At 42.6% G+C, this 16,268-nt stretch overlaps 1 protein-coding gene across 1 annotated transcript in view; it reads right to left on the minus strand.

Moving 5' to 3' along the window:
• Window positions 1-335: 335 nt before the first annotated feature.
• The window catches only part of LOC149169316 (receptor-like serine/threonine-protein kinase At1g78530), a 193,075-nt gene continuing 177,142 nt past the window's right edge, over window positions 336-16,268 (minus strand). The window contains exon 8 of the mRNA XM_089427063.1: window positions 336-788. Within this exon, the coding sequence (XP_089283189.1) occupies window positions 585-788 (204 nt within the window). The 3' untranslated portion in view covers window positions 336-584. The remainder of the gene's footprint in view (window positions 789-16,268) is intronic.

Raw genomic sequence — 16,268 nt, forward strand, 5'->3', positions numbered from 1 at the left:
GAAAGTCTGAAATGATTGGCCTTGGAAGCAGTGGCAGGCTGGTTGTCAAGGGAAAATTCAAGGAAGAGGAAAGGGTGCAACTTGAGCAAAACTTTATTCTTCTTAACAAAGTAATTGGAGTTGAAGCATACCACTGCAAATATCTCATGAAAAAGAAAATTATGATTCAATTAACATTATTATCCCTCCTCATCTTCTATACATCTCATGTGCATATATATAAACTGTAGTGTCTTTAACGGTGGTATGTGTGGTTTATTTCTACCAGTTAAATTGCAACACTCATGATAGCAATCTCTGCACAGTAGCTTGTAATTTTTAGCTAAAAGCTAAAGTTAGATATAATAATTGATTTGTTATTTAACTTGATGAACTAAACCACAATTTTAAAATATTTTTTGTCATTTGAAAGACAATATAATACATATGATACTCTCTTGTATCTTTCGCAATATCCTAATGTATTAATTTATCAATGACAAAAACTAATATGTTTTATGCAAAAACAATTTAAATGGAAGCCAAGAAGAAATGAAATTAAAGATCGCAGCCTACACTGCCATCCTGATGCAAGCTCAGTCAACTTACTTTTTGTTGCTACTAGCATCCGGCCTTATTTCTTCAATCATTTTGACAACCTGTGCCATAGTTGGCCTGTTACTTGGATTTTGATTTAAGCAATTATAGGCAACAATAAAGGCTTCTCTCATCTCTTGTCTTGTTGATACATCCACCAAATCAGGATCAAATGCGTGCTCCTCACAACCATCTTCTACAAGTGCCCTGACCTGTCCGTTAAACTCCAGAAATCAGAACATTTTTCCTTGCCAAATCACTCATTGCATTCACCAATACACCTTACATTTTCTACCTAGGTTAATATTGTATTACCATGGTTAAGGAATGTCTATTTCCCATTGTTTCCAAATATTCGAGTGTGAGAACTGCATAGTTTAAGTAATCTGAAAGAAAAAGGATCACAAGAAGGTCTAACAAACATAATATTCTTAATTCAAGCGCCATGTATTTATCATCATTGATAATTAGGATAGGGTAAAATGTTAAAATGGAAAAGAGTAGATGGGAAACCAATCTAAAATAAAACCTATCCAAAAGGAGAATTATAACAAATGCACAACAGGGAAATCTGTGGTGTTTGTCTGTTGTAATTCTCCACGTTCCATGACGTACTTATTCGATTGAAGTAATATAGCACCATTTAAAAAGAAACACTATCCAGATGCTTGGAGAAAGTAGTGCTTGAAAAGGGGAGAATGAAAAATGTTCAATATCCTCACTGTAACTTTTTAAAATGCATATACTAAGAAATTAAATGTTTTGTGTGTTGTAATTCTCTATGTTTCACAACATATTTTATTGAAACAATATAGCATCATTTCAAAAAAAAAAAGAAAAAAAACTATCCAAATGCTTGCAGAAAGGTCTGCTTGAAAGAGGGATAATAAAAAATGTTCAATATCCTCACTGCAACTTTTTAAAATGTGTATACAATGAAATTAAATGTGATAAAAATTACATCGAGCTACATACGAGCACTATGGCTATGCACATGGAACATCCTCACATGGTTATCTCCTGACTTCTTCCACTTAGTATTGATTTGGGCAGCCAACTCAACACTAAAAGTCAGAATTTCCCGATGTGGATGCATGGAGTAATCATTGCCAGTGACTTGACAATTCCTTTTTCTCAAAGGAAAGAGAAATTTGTAAGGTGAATCATTCCCCAAACGTTCACATCCATGTTAAGCCAAGAAAGAGAGTTGAAAACATTGTGAAGATCCACACATAACAATAAAAAGGCAAAGACATTCAGTTGTCTCCTTTCTCCAGAATATAATACATAAACCTGAGAAGTGTTATCCCGCAAGGGGTAACTACCTCAGAGGCACCATCACAAGGGTGTTATGTTGCTGATTGCATTAGCTCTCTTGCTCATACTCTCCAAGCTCAAACAATTCTCTCAGTTTTTCTTTCAGATGTGTGATTATGCTATTTCAGCTATTGCATATTAGAACTCCTCCCTCACTCCTCAGATTATGGTTTCATTGTGCTTCTATTTGATGTTCCATGCATTGGTTTCATACTTGGAAGTGGTGTTATAACTTCTGAGTCAGCTATGAAAGTGGTAAATATTGAATGAGATCCAGTAACACTTCGTAGAATTATAGTTTTATCATTTGCCTCATCATACCTGAGAAGCATAAAGTTTGTACTTATGAGGAAATTGGTTGAAGTAGCATCTTCCACACTCTAACCATACTTAACACTTTCCATTTCCCCTTTCACTCTATTACATCCATAAAAGAACTATTCCCATTCATGCTTGACTTGTCAAAGATCACCAAAAAGGTTTAAATGATAAAGCCTAAGTCCATAAAGCCCAAGAAGTCTAGAGATGGCGAGATAATAAAGTTAAAAGCCAAAATGTAAAGCTTAAGCTATGTCAACCTTGCTATAAGGTCAATGCCTCTAGTCCCATGTTTGTCTATGAATATCTAAAGAAAAAGGGACTTCTTCAATGAAATGAACACTCAAAGAAAAGGCAACAAGGGTAGTAAGAAAAAGTGTCGAGGATAGGCAATTCAATGCTAAATCTACCTCTTAAAGGCCTCTATATACAAAATTCTAGAGACCTTGAAAACGTTGATAAAAAATATAAGACCTATGCATCATATTATATTGAGGGTCATCACACGAAGTTTTCCCCTTCCCCTTTCATAATTATTCATCACATCACCTACCTTTCACTTAGGGACATAGGAAATACTCTTGTCCTAGGATTTGTTACATGTACAAGGTGTTGATGATTATAATTCGGACAAGTGTTTCTGCATAAGCTAGGTGTCAAGCATGCATAAAATGTCTAAAATTCTCTTTAGGTGCTTGCTCATAAGGAATAAGCGATTATTATGGTTTCTTTCCTAACTTAGGAAAAGCATATTAATTTATTTAATTAATTAGTGTTTGCTATTGAGCTAAGTTTATAAGGATAAATAATTTAATTATTTAAGCTATCTAGATCTAATATCAACCAATGATCTCAAGTGAGGCTTAGGATTTAAGCCTAGCCATCTATCACTTATGAGATCTAGGGTTTGAGATCTAGATCAATAAGAAATTATAAAATGTGCCTCTTAAGCACCACCTTTGAGTGACCCCTATAGGAAAAAATTTCTCCCAGATTTGTCTTTATTCGGTAGCCAGTAGCCACCTGATAGCTCTATGTGCTACTATTCTCCGCCACCTAAGCCATTCATTGTGTGCCCTCGCTCATCTATTACGATCATATGTTTGAAGGTGGGCCATCCAACCCTAACGGTATGGTTTTTCATTATGTAATTGGGTGTTTATGTTTCTCTTTATCGGGCACATTTGGGGATGGAATAGTGCAGGGATTCAGCTAGAAGAACAGGGCTTTTACTTGTACTCTTGTTCCCTTACATCATCTTGGGGGTTAATCTTGGGTTAATTTACTTTATGAGCTATTAGCTTTAGGAGTGGCACTACACGGGGAACCCTGATTTTGGTTGCATGTTCCCGCTTCCCAACACCATAAATCTCACTCCCCTCCGCTCATTACAAGCCCTTTTTCACATTTTTCCATTTGCATCCACATTTGTCCATTGGGTCCACAAGGTGTTAGCCTCCTCTTTCCCTTGTCCGCACCTTTGGGTCGAACTTGGAATGATTCCCCAGAGGTTGATGGAACTAAAAAGAAAGATAAAAGCATAATATGGCCACATAAATAGGAAATTTAACGCGTGGGCAAAAGCCAAATATGAGCTCTACCCCTTATCATTATGGCCATCACCATGGTTCCTAGGGCCCCTATGACTGCCCCCTGCATCATTAAGGAACCCATAATTGTCCCAACCCCTGGTGGGCAATGAACTACCCCACCTTAGGGGGGTATTAACTGCTACATGTTACACATCATGCTCTCATCCCCTTGAACCCAAACAGTAAAAAGAAGAAAAATCAATAAAAGGTAGAAGACATATGAAGAAGGGCGGAAAAACAAAGGTCGGGACAACTCGTGTACCACGATTTCTCTCTCCTACATTCATACACCCAAGGTATGGGCTTCCTTTATTATAGCTACCCTTGTACCATGGCATGTGGCTTGGGGCTTTCCTTTCTGCACTCCACTGCATTCCATCACTATTTCACATGACCCCTGCCATTTGATGGATGTACCATGGACCTGTCACTCCATTAGAGGTTGAGACCACCTAATAGGGTCCCTCATTAACTCCCTTGTCTAGAAAGGTAACATTAGTACATGTCCAAAGCCCATTTGGAAGGGCATGCCACTATGAAGTGTCCACTTCTACATTTGATTAGCAAGCTTATTTACGCAATAATACTAATGAATTGTTGTACTAGAAGGTGAGGAGACACAATGGATCTTATACAAGGTTACAGGTGGGTTTGCATCATTGACTTGGTGTGAATTTTTCCTTGAAATGCAGCAACTAGAAATTATTCTTCTAACTAGTTAATTATTAAGCAGTTTATTTGCCACGGCAGACAACGAATAATTCACACTGCAATTCTTCACAAATAAAATACATTGCAGAAATAAAATGTTGGAAACTGACAAATATAGAGCGCACACAATAATTTTGACACAGTTATTTTTGAACAATTGTCCTCGGAAAAACCCAATGTGGGAAAACCAATGCAACAAATGAGGGGTTTATTATTATGAGCAACAGAAATTCTAAGTACAAATCTGGATGCCAATCTGGTTGTCCTCCAACAAAATATGTTGCCAAAATTATTTGGAGGAAATTTCTCCCTTTTGCAACCAAACTTGGCCTCGATGGCCCTGCTCCCACTTCCTCTTGGTAAGTTACACTAGCCAGAAATGTGCATTGCTTGGCCCAAATAACTCACATTGCCTGCTAGCTAACTCTGGATGAGTCGTCCTACCTCCCTTTGGCCCTGGAAGTGACTCGCTCTGCCTTCCGAGTGATCTTATAACCTCATGCAACTGAAACGATCACTTTCCAGCACTTCAAACTGGCATCTCTGGTTGCTCACACTGGTTGCTCAGACTCTCTGCAGAAATAATTCAGCCTCACAACTACTACTTCTATGTTGCTAAGAAACTCTATTGGAAATGACTTTGTTGCTCCCTTAGTCAATGCGTTGCTCCCTCAATCACTGCCACCCGATCACTGGTTCGAATTCTTCTCGAGCTGAACTCTGCTCTCTGAGAAATTCGATCTACCTTAATCATTGGTGTGTTTGCTCCAACCCCATCAACCTTCTTTTATAATCTCTCCTTGGTGAAACAACGAGCATGGCTAAATCCTCATCAACGGCTAAGAAAGTCACTAAATCGATCCATGTGAGTTTCTAGAGAAATCTCACCTTTTTCAATTAATTCCTATTAATTAATCATTTTTCCCTAAGTTAGATTTAGGATAAATTTAATTACTGAGTCATTGACTAATTCACTTAATTGTTTTCCCTTGAAACTTTTTCTAGGTTCTAGAGTTCTTGTGTTTCTAAGCCTCTTTGACCAAATTCGAGACTAGAACACCTGTCTGATGCTACCCAATCATCAAAACTAAGACTCCCTCATAGTAAGGAAGGTATTCTAGACAATCTCATAACATCCTCCCATACACGTTGCTAATGTCTGACAACTGCCACTGCCCACCAACTACTGTGCAACTCTGATTCATCTGCTACTGTGAGTTGAATCATCTGCATCTGCACTGTACCAACTATACTGTTGCCAACACTGCTTTGTGCTAAAACTATCTCATGTTGTTGCTACTGCAACTACTTCAACTAAGAACAAAAATCCTCTGAATCAACTGTATCTATGGACTCCAATTGTCTCCTTAGTCATTCATTGCTACCAGTCTCCACACTATCCACTAAGTCTGTCGGCACAGCAACTGCACTGTGCCCCTCAGCATCTGACTATAACTTGTACTGCAACTGTCCCTCAAGAACTAATTGTGCCATCCTCAACACTGATCCATCTGCTACTGAACACTGTGGTCCTCAACTTTTCTTCAAGAACATCTTCCAATTTTTGGAAGGATTCTGGTATAGTGCTACAAGAGCATCCCACATCTCTTTGGCCGTATTCTTGGCCACTATGTATGAGACTACATGATCCCTCACTCCATCGAGGATCAACTGCTTTTCCTTAGCCATCTCCTTATTGTCTTTCTCTAGCTATTCCGGGTTTGTCGATCCAGCTACAACTCTCTCTGCGTACATCCTCAGACCATGCTCACCTAGCAGGAAAGACACTCTAGCTTTCCAGATACAATAACTCGAGGCTCCATCTAGCCTATCCTAATCTTGAAGTCCTGCTAATGCCATTTTCTGCAAAACTCACAACTGGGAAATAAACAGGAATCTCCTCCTCTCTTGATCAACCACCTACTCTACAATTCGTGCTTCTTTCTTGAATGCATAGCCTTAGCTGCTGGTTCTTCCTCTGCAACTGGAAATTTTGGATTTCCTTTAAGGCTAACACTGGAAACCCTCTAAGAAGAAATTCCTCAGTGTGTACAATTTCTCTTCCACTCGGCGTTGATTCTACTACTGCAAAATAAACTGCGCCTAGATCTACCCTTCAAGTTAACTGATATGCTTCACCAGCACTGCTTTTCGGCTTCACCATTGTTTGTTGGAACTGATCCTAGGCTTTGTGAATTTTCTTGTCGCCTGCACTGGAAAATCAACCCCTTCCCAACAATTCAAATTTTCTTGGCTGGCTCTACGCAACTCTGGAGAAATTACATTGTTGCTCCCTCTGAACTGTGAATTTCTCTCTCTTCATTTCCAAGCCTCTCATTTGTCAAACTTGCTCTGATACCATGCGAAATTTTCCTTGAAATGCAGCGACTAGAAATTATTCTTCTAGCTAGTTAATTATTAACTAGTTTATTTGCTATGGCAAACAACAAATAATTCACACTACAATTCTTCACAAATAAAATACAATGCGAAAATAAAATACTGGAAACTGAGAAATATAGAGCACAGACACAATAATTTTGACACATTTATTTTTGGACAATTGTCCTTGGAAAAACCCAATGTGCGAAAACCAGTGCAACAGATGAGAGTTTTATTATTCTGCATCAAGATAAATTATGTTAGACTTTAAGCTTCTGTGGTCAATTTTTGGAAAAATATGATCCGGATTATCCACAATATTATGTCCATTATGTCAACGTTTCGAACCCCAAAGGGGATCCATCATCAGGACAGAAAATGATGGATCCCCTTTGGGGTTTGAAACGTCGACATAATGAACATAGTACTGCAGATAATCCGGATCATATTTTTCCAAGATAAATTCTGAGTACACATCTGGATACCAATCTGGCTATCCTCCAACAAAATATACTGCCAAAATTATTTGGAGGAAATTCCTCCCTTCCACAACCAAACTTGGCCCCTATGTCCTTACTTGCACTTCCTCCTGGCAACTTGCATTGGCAAAAAATGTGCACTTCTTGGCCCAGATAACTCGCACTACCTCCTAGCTGACTTTGGATGAGTTGTCATTGTTGATTTCTGGTAGCATTGGATGTGCTCTAAGTCTCAAAATTTGTAGGGGAGGCTTAGACACATGCATTCTCCAATAACCAGAAATCATTTTGGGAAATTCCACGTGGAGACAGTTTTATTAAAATAATTAATTATCTTTAATGGGACCCTAAGTCTAAACTTGGGAAAATAAAATAATTAATAGGTATTAATCTAAACTGTGGGTGTAACTTCTAGAAGAAGATAAGGATCAAGCCAAAATGATCTAAGCCAATGATTAGAAGTTAATCTGGGTCGTTGGTTGTCCAACAAAAAGATATAAGAAGAGGCTTGAGGGGTACTTGGAGAACACACAGAGGGGAGATCAAAAGTTCAATTTTCTAAAGCAGAGCAGTTGTCGGAGAGATTTTTGATAGTGATCTTTTGCAGTGAGGGGCAAGGATAGTATCTGAAGGGAAACCCTTCCCTATCAGAGAATACTCAGCAGAGAAGAGAGAGAGAGAGATCCAGTAGAGGCAGTGCAGAGTCAGAGAGGCTGACACATAGGCAGCGCAGAGCCAGAGAGGCTGACGCAGAGCCACGCGGGGCCACGTAGAGGCAACGCAAAAGCCAAGAGGGAATCCGAAAGTTTGCTGAAGGAATCGATTGCAAAAGTCGGAAGCCGGGGTGTGACAACGAGAGGTGCAAATCGAAGTTCCTGGGCAACAAATCGATCAACGGAAGGGGTGATGTTGTCCCCAGAGGGTGCGACGCAGAGCTGACGCAGAGGTAGCCAGGGGCAATTCATTCAGTCGCTGGATCAGCCAATATTTCCAGTGATAGTGTGAGGTAACCTCACTTATCTCTCTTTCAGTGATATTCTTTGTAACTGGATTGCCGGGAAGGCATCTAGAGATTGTATTCAGAAATTACTACTGCATAATAATAAAACCCTCAGAGCTGCTGCACTGGTTTTCCCGCATTGGGTTTTTCTAGGGACATTTGTCCAAAAATAACTATGTAGATGTGTTGTATTTATTTCTTGTTCGGTTTCTTGTTTCAGCATATAAAAATTAGAGAGTGAAGCCTACAATGTATTTACTTCGATATTTACAGTAGAACAACGTAATTAACTTGAATAGATTAACAAGTAGGAGAAGTAACATCAATTTGCTGCAATAGGGATTCCGATCTAGGAATTTTCACATGGTACTAGAGCTGCAGGTGAAACAAGAGAACAGAGCCAGAAGAGCCCAGCGCTGAAGGAGGAATGGAGTTCGAAATTCCTGCAGAGGCAGTGAATTGAATCCCCGAAGGGATTGCGTAGTTTAGACCAGGAGGGCTAGATTTTCTTGGTAAATCTCTCTCTGAGTGAGTCGACAGAGAGGTAGGATTTCTAGATCGAGATTTGTCAGCGACAGAGGGATCAACGTAGCAAAAGTTGCAGCGAAGAGGGGTTTCAGATGTGACGCAGTTTTCTGCAGGCAGTTGCTGGGCAGAAAGATGTCAGAAGGAAGAAGAGAGAGACTTGAGGAATTTCTTCATCAGAGAATTCCTAGCCAGGGAATTCAAATTCTCATTTGTTGAGCAGCAACAGGAGAGAGGAGGTCATTCGACATTCTGATTAGCAGAAATGGCAGCGAGTGGACTCAGAGATCAGGATAGGTTGGATGGGGCATCAAACTACGTGATCTGGAAGGCAAGGATGTCATGCCTTCTCGATGAGAATTTTCTCAAAGTTTACGTTGACAGTGTGGTAATTGAGCCCGTAGATCCAGATCCGCTCAAGAAGTACAAGGGAGAAATGGCGAAGACAAAGAGAATGATCCTCGACGAAGTAAAGGATCATATAGTCTGTCACATAGTTGGCAGAGACACTACCAAGGAGATGTGGGATGCATTGTTGATGTTGTATCAAGGATCTTCCAAGCAGCAGTAGATGTACTTAGCGCAGAAGATGAGATCTCTGCAAATGCAGAAGGGGGAATGCATTGATCCGTTCCTCACTAAGCTTCAACAGACCCAAGATGCGCTGGAAGCTATGGGGTCAACACCTCAAGGTTCCGAGATGGTAAGACTGGCCCAAAATTCAGTGTCTGAGGAGTGGCAAGTCTTTGTCCAGAGCATCCTTAGCAAGGCGACTTTGCCAAACTGGGATGAAATGTGGGAAACTCTTAAGCAAGAGGAGCTGAGGAGAGACTCTGTCAAGTGTAAACTTGATGAAAGCAGGAGCAGTGGATCGAAACCCAAGGTGGAGGAAGAGAATGCAGCGCTCGCATCCAAGGGGCAGCAGCAGCAGCGGAAGAAGAAGAAAGATTTTTCAAAGATCAAATGCTTCAGGTGTGGTGAATTCGGACACTACGCAACGTAGTGTCCTCTCAAGAAGAAGGGCAAAGATGAGAAGCATGATCTGAAGGTTGCAGCCGTGAAGATCGAGGAGGAGGAGTTTGCCATGATCGCCCAAAGGTGGCATGATATAGAACTATAGTTCAAAAGAACTGCAGATGGGCAGGATCCTTGAGGAGCCCACCTCTCAGATCAATTCCTTGCTATGAGAGCCCACATCAATAGTAGCAGGATGGATCAGGGTTAGTTGATGCAGAGAAGTGTCGAAGTGACAAATGTAGTGGCTAGGAGTGCTAGAGACTGAGCAGTGCAGAGCTTCAGTTGGCAGCAGTGCAGTTGGCATAGAGCAAAGGTCAGCAGTAGCAAAGAGGCTTCAGAGGATCAGCGCAGAGACTAGCAGCAGCCAGAACTCCAGCAACAGATGCGTCATATTGAACACCTATTCAGTAATTTTGGATGCTTTTTTGTTGTTGATGCAGTAGTAGCAGCAGTTGGAGAAGATTTCAGTGCAGATGCAGTGTTGGGAGTGGCAGTGCCAACAGCAACACGGATGCAAAATTTGACATGGAGTTGCAGTACAAAAGCATTGTTGGCAGTGGCAGCGTCAGCAACAGTACAGATGCAATGTTGGCAGTGGCAGTGTCAACAGCACTACAGATGCAACATTTGCGCAATAGTTAGTGGACAGTATGTCAGACATCAGCAACATAGAAGGAGATGCTACAAAATAGAGTGATGCTTCAGCAAGGTGCATTGCTAGAACACATTCCTCGCTAAGAGGGAGTGTTGATTTCAGGGAGCATCGGATGTGCTCTAAGTCTCAAAATTTGCAGGGAGGCTTAGACACATCCATTCTCCAATACCCAGAAATCGTTTTGGGAAATTCCACCCAGAGAGTTTTATTAAAATAATTAATTATTTTTAATGGGACCCTAAGTCTAAACTTAGGAAAATAAAATAATTAATAGGTATCAATCTAAACTGTGGGTGTAACTTAAAGGAGAAGACAAGGATCAAGCCAAAATGATCTGATCCATTGATTAGAGGTTAATCTGGGCCGTTGGTTGTCCAACAGAAAGATATAAGAAGAGGCTTGAGGTGCACTTTGAGAATGCACAGAGGAGAGATCAAAAGTTTGATTTTCTGAAGCAGAGCAGCGGCCGGAGAGCTTTTCGACAATGATCTTGTGCAGTGAGTGGTAGGGATAGTATTCAATGGGAAACCCTTCCCGATCGTAGAATACTCAACAGAGAAGAGAGAGAGAGATCCAGTAGAGGCAGCGTAGAGCCAAATAGGCTGACACAGAGCCACGTAGCGCTACGCAAAGGCAGCGCAGAAACCAAGAGGGAATCGGAAAGTTTGCTGAAGGAATCGATTGCAGAAGACAGAAGCCGAGGTGTGAGACCGGGAGGTGCAAATCGAAGTTCCTGGGTAAAAAATCGATCAGCTGAAGGGGTGAAGTTGTCCCCAGAGTGTTGATTTGTGGTAGCATCGAATGTGCTCTAGCCACGAAATTTGGCGTAGAGGTTGGGGCACATGAGATCTCCAATACCCAGAAAGGGTTTCGGAAGATTCTAAACAGATCACGAGATATTAAAATAATTAATATTTTAATGGAGTCCCTAAGTCTAAACTCAGGGAAAAAAATATTAATGTGTATTAATATGAATCTGTGTTAGAGTGGTCCAAAAGACATGGATCAAGCTAGATCTAATCTTAGCCGTTGATTAGGGACTTAATCTCGATTGTTGAGATGTCAACAAGAAAAGTATAAGAGGAGGCTTGAGGGTCACTTGGAGAACACCCCAGAGTGATCAGTCATTCTATTCTCTAGAGCGGAGTTTGCTAAGAGAGATAGAATCAGTGATCGGGAGAGCAACTGAGGGTCATTGAGTACAAAGAAATAGAGAAGGCGGAGATTGTGTTGGGAGAGCAGCGCAATAGCAAAAGAGAGTGACACAGAGCCAGCAAGGGCTCACGCAGGGCTACGCAAAGGCAGCTAAGTGATGCGCAGAGCACCAGAGGGGCCAATGTAATTGACGTAGAGGCTCCTAGAGCTGACGCAGGGCCTCCTGGGGCTGACGCAGGCCAAGAAAGGTTGACGCAAGTCCATCGTGAGACAGAGAGGGGCTGATGTAGTCCAGATTGGGCAGATGGTGGGGTTGTAGGAGCAATTTTGTGCTAAAGAGCTGCGGGAGGATTTTCCGGGGTTTCAGCCAGGAGATTTCTCTCAAACTGTGAGGTATAGATACTAAGGAAATTCTCTGATGGGTAGGCCAGTTTCGGCACCTAGATTATACTCTAAATTGCTTAATAAGGAAACCCTCAGATAGCTGCACCAATTTTCCCACATTGGGTTTTTCTGGGGACATTGGTCCAAAAATAATGGTCTCATGTGATGTGTTTGTTCTTGTTTCTTTTAGTTGCTAATCTGTAATATGTTGAGCATGCACTGGTGTTTATTTTCAGTATTTACTTTGTAAATAACTTGTTAAAGAAAAATAACAAGTAGGTAGGAATAAATCAGAATAAGTGCATGAAGGGTTTCTAAACTATGTAAACTTAGAAACTTCAACATGGTATCAGAGCGTGATTGTAGATCACAGGACTAAAAGACAACAGCCGAGTGGAGCAATAGCAGCAAAAAACAGCTGTCCCAAGGTGACAGAAGTTGTTTCTAGCAACGCAGAAGCCAAGGAGTGTGACGCAGAGCCAGCAAGGGCCACGCAGAGGAAGTCGAGAGCTGCGAGAGCCCCCATAAGGCCAACGTTGCTGACGCAGAGGGCCAGAGGGCTGACGTAGGGCATCCCAGGGCTAACGTAGACCCATCTGGGGTGACGCTGAGCCAACGTAAGGCAGAGAGGCGCTGATGCAGTTCACAGAGTGGCAGTTGCTGGAGTCTAGAAAGCTGTGGAAATATTGCAGAGTAGAGTTGTAGTCAGAACACTACCTGACAGAGCAGGGCTAGAGGAGTTGTTACCGAGAGTTTCTAGCCGAGGAACCTAGATCAGCAGTGCAGTTGCACAAGACGATCAGAGTAGGGGGCATCTCGACAAGCAGCAAAAAGATTTCCAGGAGGGAAATCAGCACTGAGAGGGAGTCCAAAAGAGAACTTCCAAATGGGAAGTAGAGACTTAGAGGAGTTGAACAGAGAAATTCTAGGAGGGAAGTAGAGGAGCGTCATGGCACTACATGAGGTAACAGACCAGGATAGACTGGAGAAAGCATCAAACTTCGTAGTCTGGAAGGCCAAAATCTTTTCAGTGCTTGACAGGAATCGTGTCAAGGACTTCGCCTTGAAGGTTATAGCTATCCCAGTCGACTGCAATGATAACGACGAGTACGAAGAGGCGATGGCGAGGGCCAAGTGCATTATTCTTGACGAGGTCAAGGATCATATGGTACCACATATAGCTGAGAAGGAAACGGTAGTTGAGATGTGGGAGGCACTCAAGGACCTGTACCAGCATACTTCTGTGCAGAGAAGAATGTTGCTCGAGAACCAAATAAAGTTGTATAAGATGAAGAAGGGTCAATCAATTGACACCTTCCTCAGAGGACTGAATGAGATCCGAGACCAGTTGACTGTTATAGGAGCGACACCGGATCAAGAGCTTATAGTGAGGACAGCCCTGAATGTTGTCTCAGAAGATTGGGAAGTGTTTGTCCAGAGTATCTTGGGCAGAGGGACTCTACTACCTTGGGACGAGATGTGGGCAGCTCTTCGCCAGGAAGAGATTGGATGGCAGTCGAAGACAGGTAGCAGTGGCAAAGGGATCAAGGTCAATCAGGGGGAGGAAGATGTGGCCCTAGCATCTAAGGGAAAGCAGGAGAAGCAGAAGAATAAAGATCTCTCCAAGATCAAGTGTTTCCACTTTGGGGAGATGGGTTATTATGCGACCCAGTGCCCAAGGAAGAACAGTAAGGGAGAGTCTTCTGAGGCTAAGGCAGCGCCAGCACGGGCAGAGAAGAAAGTTTTGATAGACGATGACTGTGCCATGAGTGCACATGCACCACTTGAGTGGAAGTAGGGAGACATTGAGTTGTAGTTAGGCGGACTACAGGCGATGAGGGGCAAGACCCTTGAGGTACCCAGCCTCTTGGATTAGACCTTACTACGGGAGCCCCGACGAGGAGTAGCAGGACTGCTAAGTGGGTAGAGACGGATGCGGATGGAGCGACAAAGAGAGCTACAGTGCAGGAGTCCCGAGACAGCGCAGAGCTAGCAGGTTGCAGCAATGTGAGAGGCACAGGAGTGTTGCACCAATGCAGGAAGGCACAAAGAGGTGTGCAATGGTGCGAGATTCAGGGAGTTGTTGCAACAGCGCAGAGGTCAAAGAGGGAGCACTTGTCAGCGGTAGAGGGAGTTTCAGCATCTGTAGGTGTCTCTAGCCCAACAGGGAGGTCAGTTGGGAGATCAGTTACTTACTTCTCAGTAACTGAGTTGCAGTGCAGCAGTGGGCGGCACGATGCAACATGATGAGAGGAGGTGCAATGCGGATGCAGTGTTGGGAGAAAGGACCAGCAGCAGCACAGATGCAGAGGGAGCTATCGTACAGATGCAACAGTGGCAGTGGCAGAACCATGGGCAGCAGTACAAGAGGCAGCAGTGCAGAGGATGTTGGGTAGGAAGGCCTAGCATCAGCACAGGTACCGATGCCGGATGATCAAAGTAATACTCAGTGAGGAGTATTGCTAGAGCACAGTTATCGCTAAGAGGGACGGTTGATTTGGGGTAGCATCGGATGTGCCCTAGCCACAAAATTTGGTGGAGAGGTTGGGGCACATGAGATCTCCAATACCTAGAAAGGTTTTGGGCAGATTCTAAATAGATCATGAGATATTAAAATAATTAATATTTTAATGGAGTCCCTAAGTCTAAACATAGGGAAAATAAAATATTAATGTGTATTAATATGAATTTGTGTTAGAGTGGTCCAAAAGACATGGATCAAGCCAGATCTAATCTTAGTTGTTGATTAGGGACTTAATCTCGATCGTTGAGATGTCAACAAGAAAAGTATAAGAGGAGGCTTGAGGGTCACTTGGAAAACACACCAGAGTGATCAGCCATTCTATTCTCTAGAGCGGGTTTGCTAAGAGAGATAGAATCAGTGATCGGGAGAGCAGCTGAGGGCATTGAGTACAGAGAAACAGAGAAGGTAGAGATTGCGTCGGGAGAGCAGCGCAATACCCAAAGAGAGTGACGTAGAACCAGCAAGGGCTCATGCAGGGCCATGCAGAGGCAGCCAAGTGCTGCACAGAGCATCAGAGGGGCCAACGTAGCTGACGCAGAGGCTCCCAGAGCTGACGTTGCACAAACCCACCTGGCCGATCTTTAGAGTGAGCCCTTGCCCCTGGGAAATGTGTATACGTAGGAGTGTGATCCATCGCCCGTGCCATTTCTGGTCTGCAGAAAATGATACGTCGTCCCTCCCCCCCTGTGCCAATCAATGTATTGTAGGAAGGAGTTTATGGGCCCCTCACTATTGGAACCAGTGAGGAAGGACATAGCTAGTTAACCTAACCTAACGACTTAAATCAAATGGATATCTTATATGTTCCCTTCCTTATGAACCGCAATGTTCGTTACACTGAGAGGTAAGGGTCCGCAGACTGCCCAATGATAAGTAGGCAAGTGTCATTCTGAAAGGCTAGTTTTTATATAATCAAATGCCCGATCAGGGCCTGTTTGGTATAGCTAGTACGGTATAGGTAGTATACCTCGTATAAGCTCTTACTTAGACGTATACCCAGTAACCCCAGGACTGCCAGGATAGGCTTGACCAAGAGAGAAACTGGCTAGGTATACCCCGCATTACCTATACCACGTATACCTCTTCCTAGCTAACCCCCGTATAAGGTCCACCCCGCTATTAGGCTTATCTGCCCAGCTTTATAGACCGCACTATAGCTATCTCCACTGCGTTATCTGCCCAGCGCTCTAGACCGCACTATCCACTGCTATCTATGTATGTCCCGTATCACTCGCAAGTTCAAGTCAATCCTTTTATTCAATGCTTTCCATGACCAGAAGCTCATATCAAAGGCAGTTTCAAGTCAATCCTTCCATTCAATGCATTAGTGTGTAGGTTATATATGTCAATATTTCATACCAGGTATATATCGTTTACTGGGTATGGCTGGAATCAAGGGAAGTAGTCCTCAGCATGCCCCACCCCATTGAGTCAGGGTGTGGGAAATCGTTCAAGACTATGCTGTCCAGTGCTTACGTTGAAGCTCCTATTGATTTAGTTCATAAGAAGCTCGCCCAGGATCTCTTCTTCTGAGATCACCCATATCCCGCTGCATCTAAACTGGTTGGAGAGTAACTGCCTCGTCATATCAGGTGGTTAGAGAGAACCTTCCCAGCAATCCCAAGCCAGTGAG

Source organism: Pinus tabuliformis, chromosome 4_2 (assembly GCF_031772625.1).
Source record: "Pinus tabuliformis cultivar Carrire ecotype Pingquan chromosome 4_2, CPIR1, whole genome shotgun sequence".
Lineage (NCBI taxonomy): Eukaryota > Viridiplantae > Streptophyta > Pinopsida > Pinales > Pinaceae > Pinus > Pinus tabuliformis.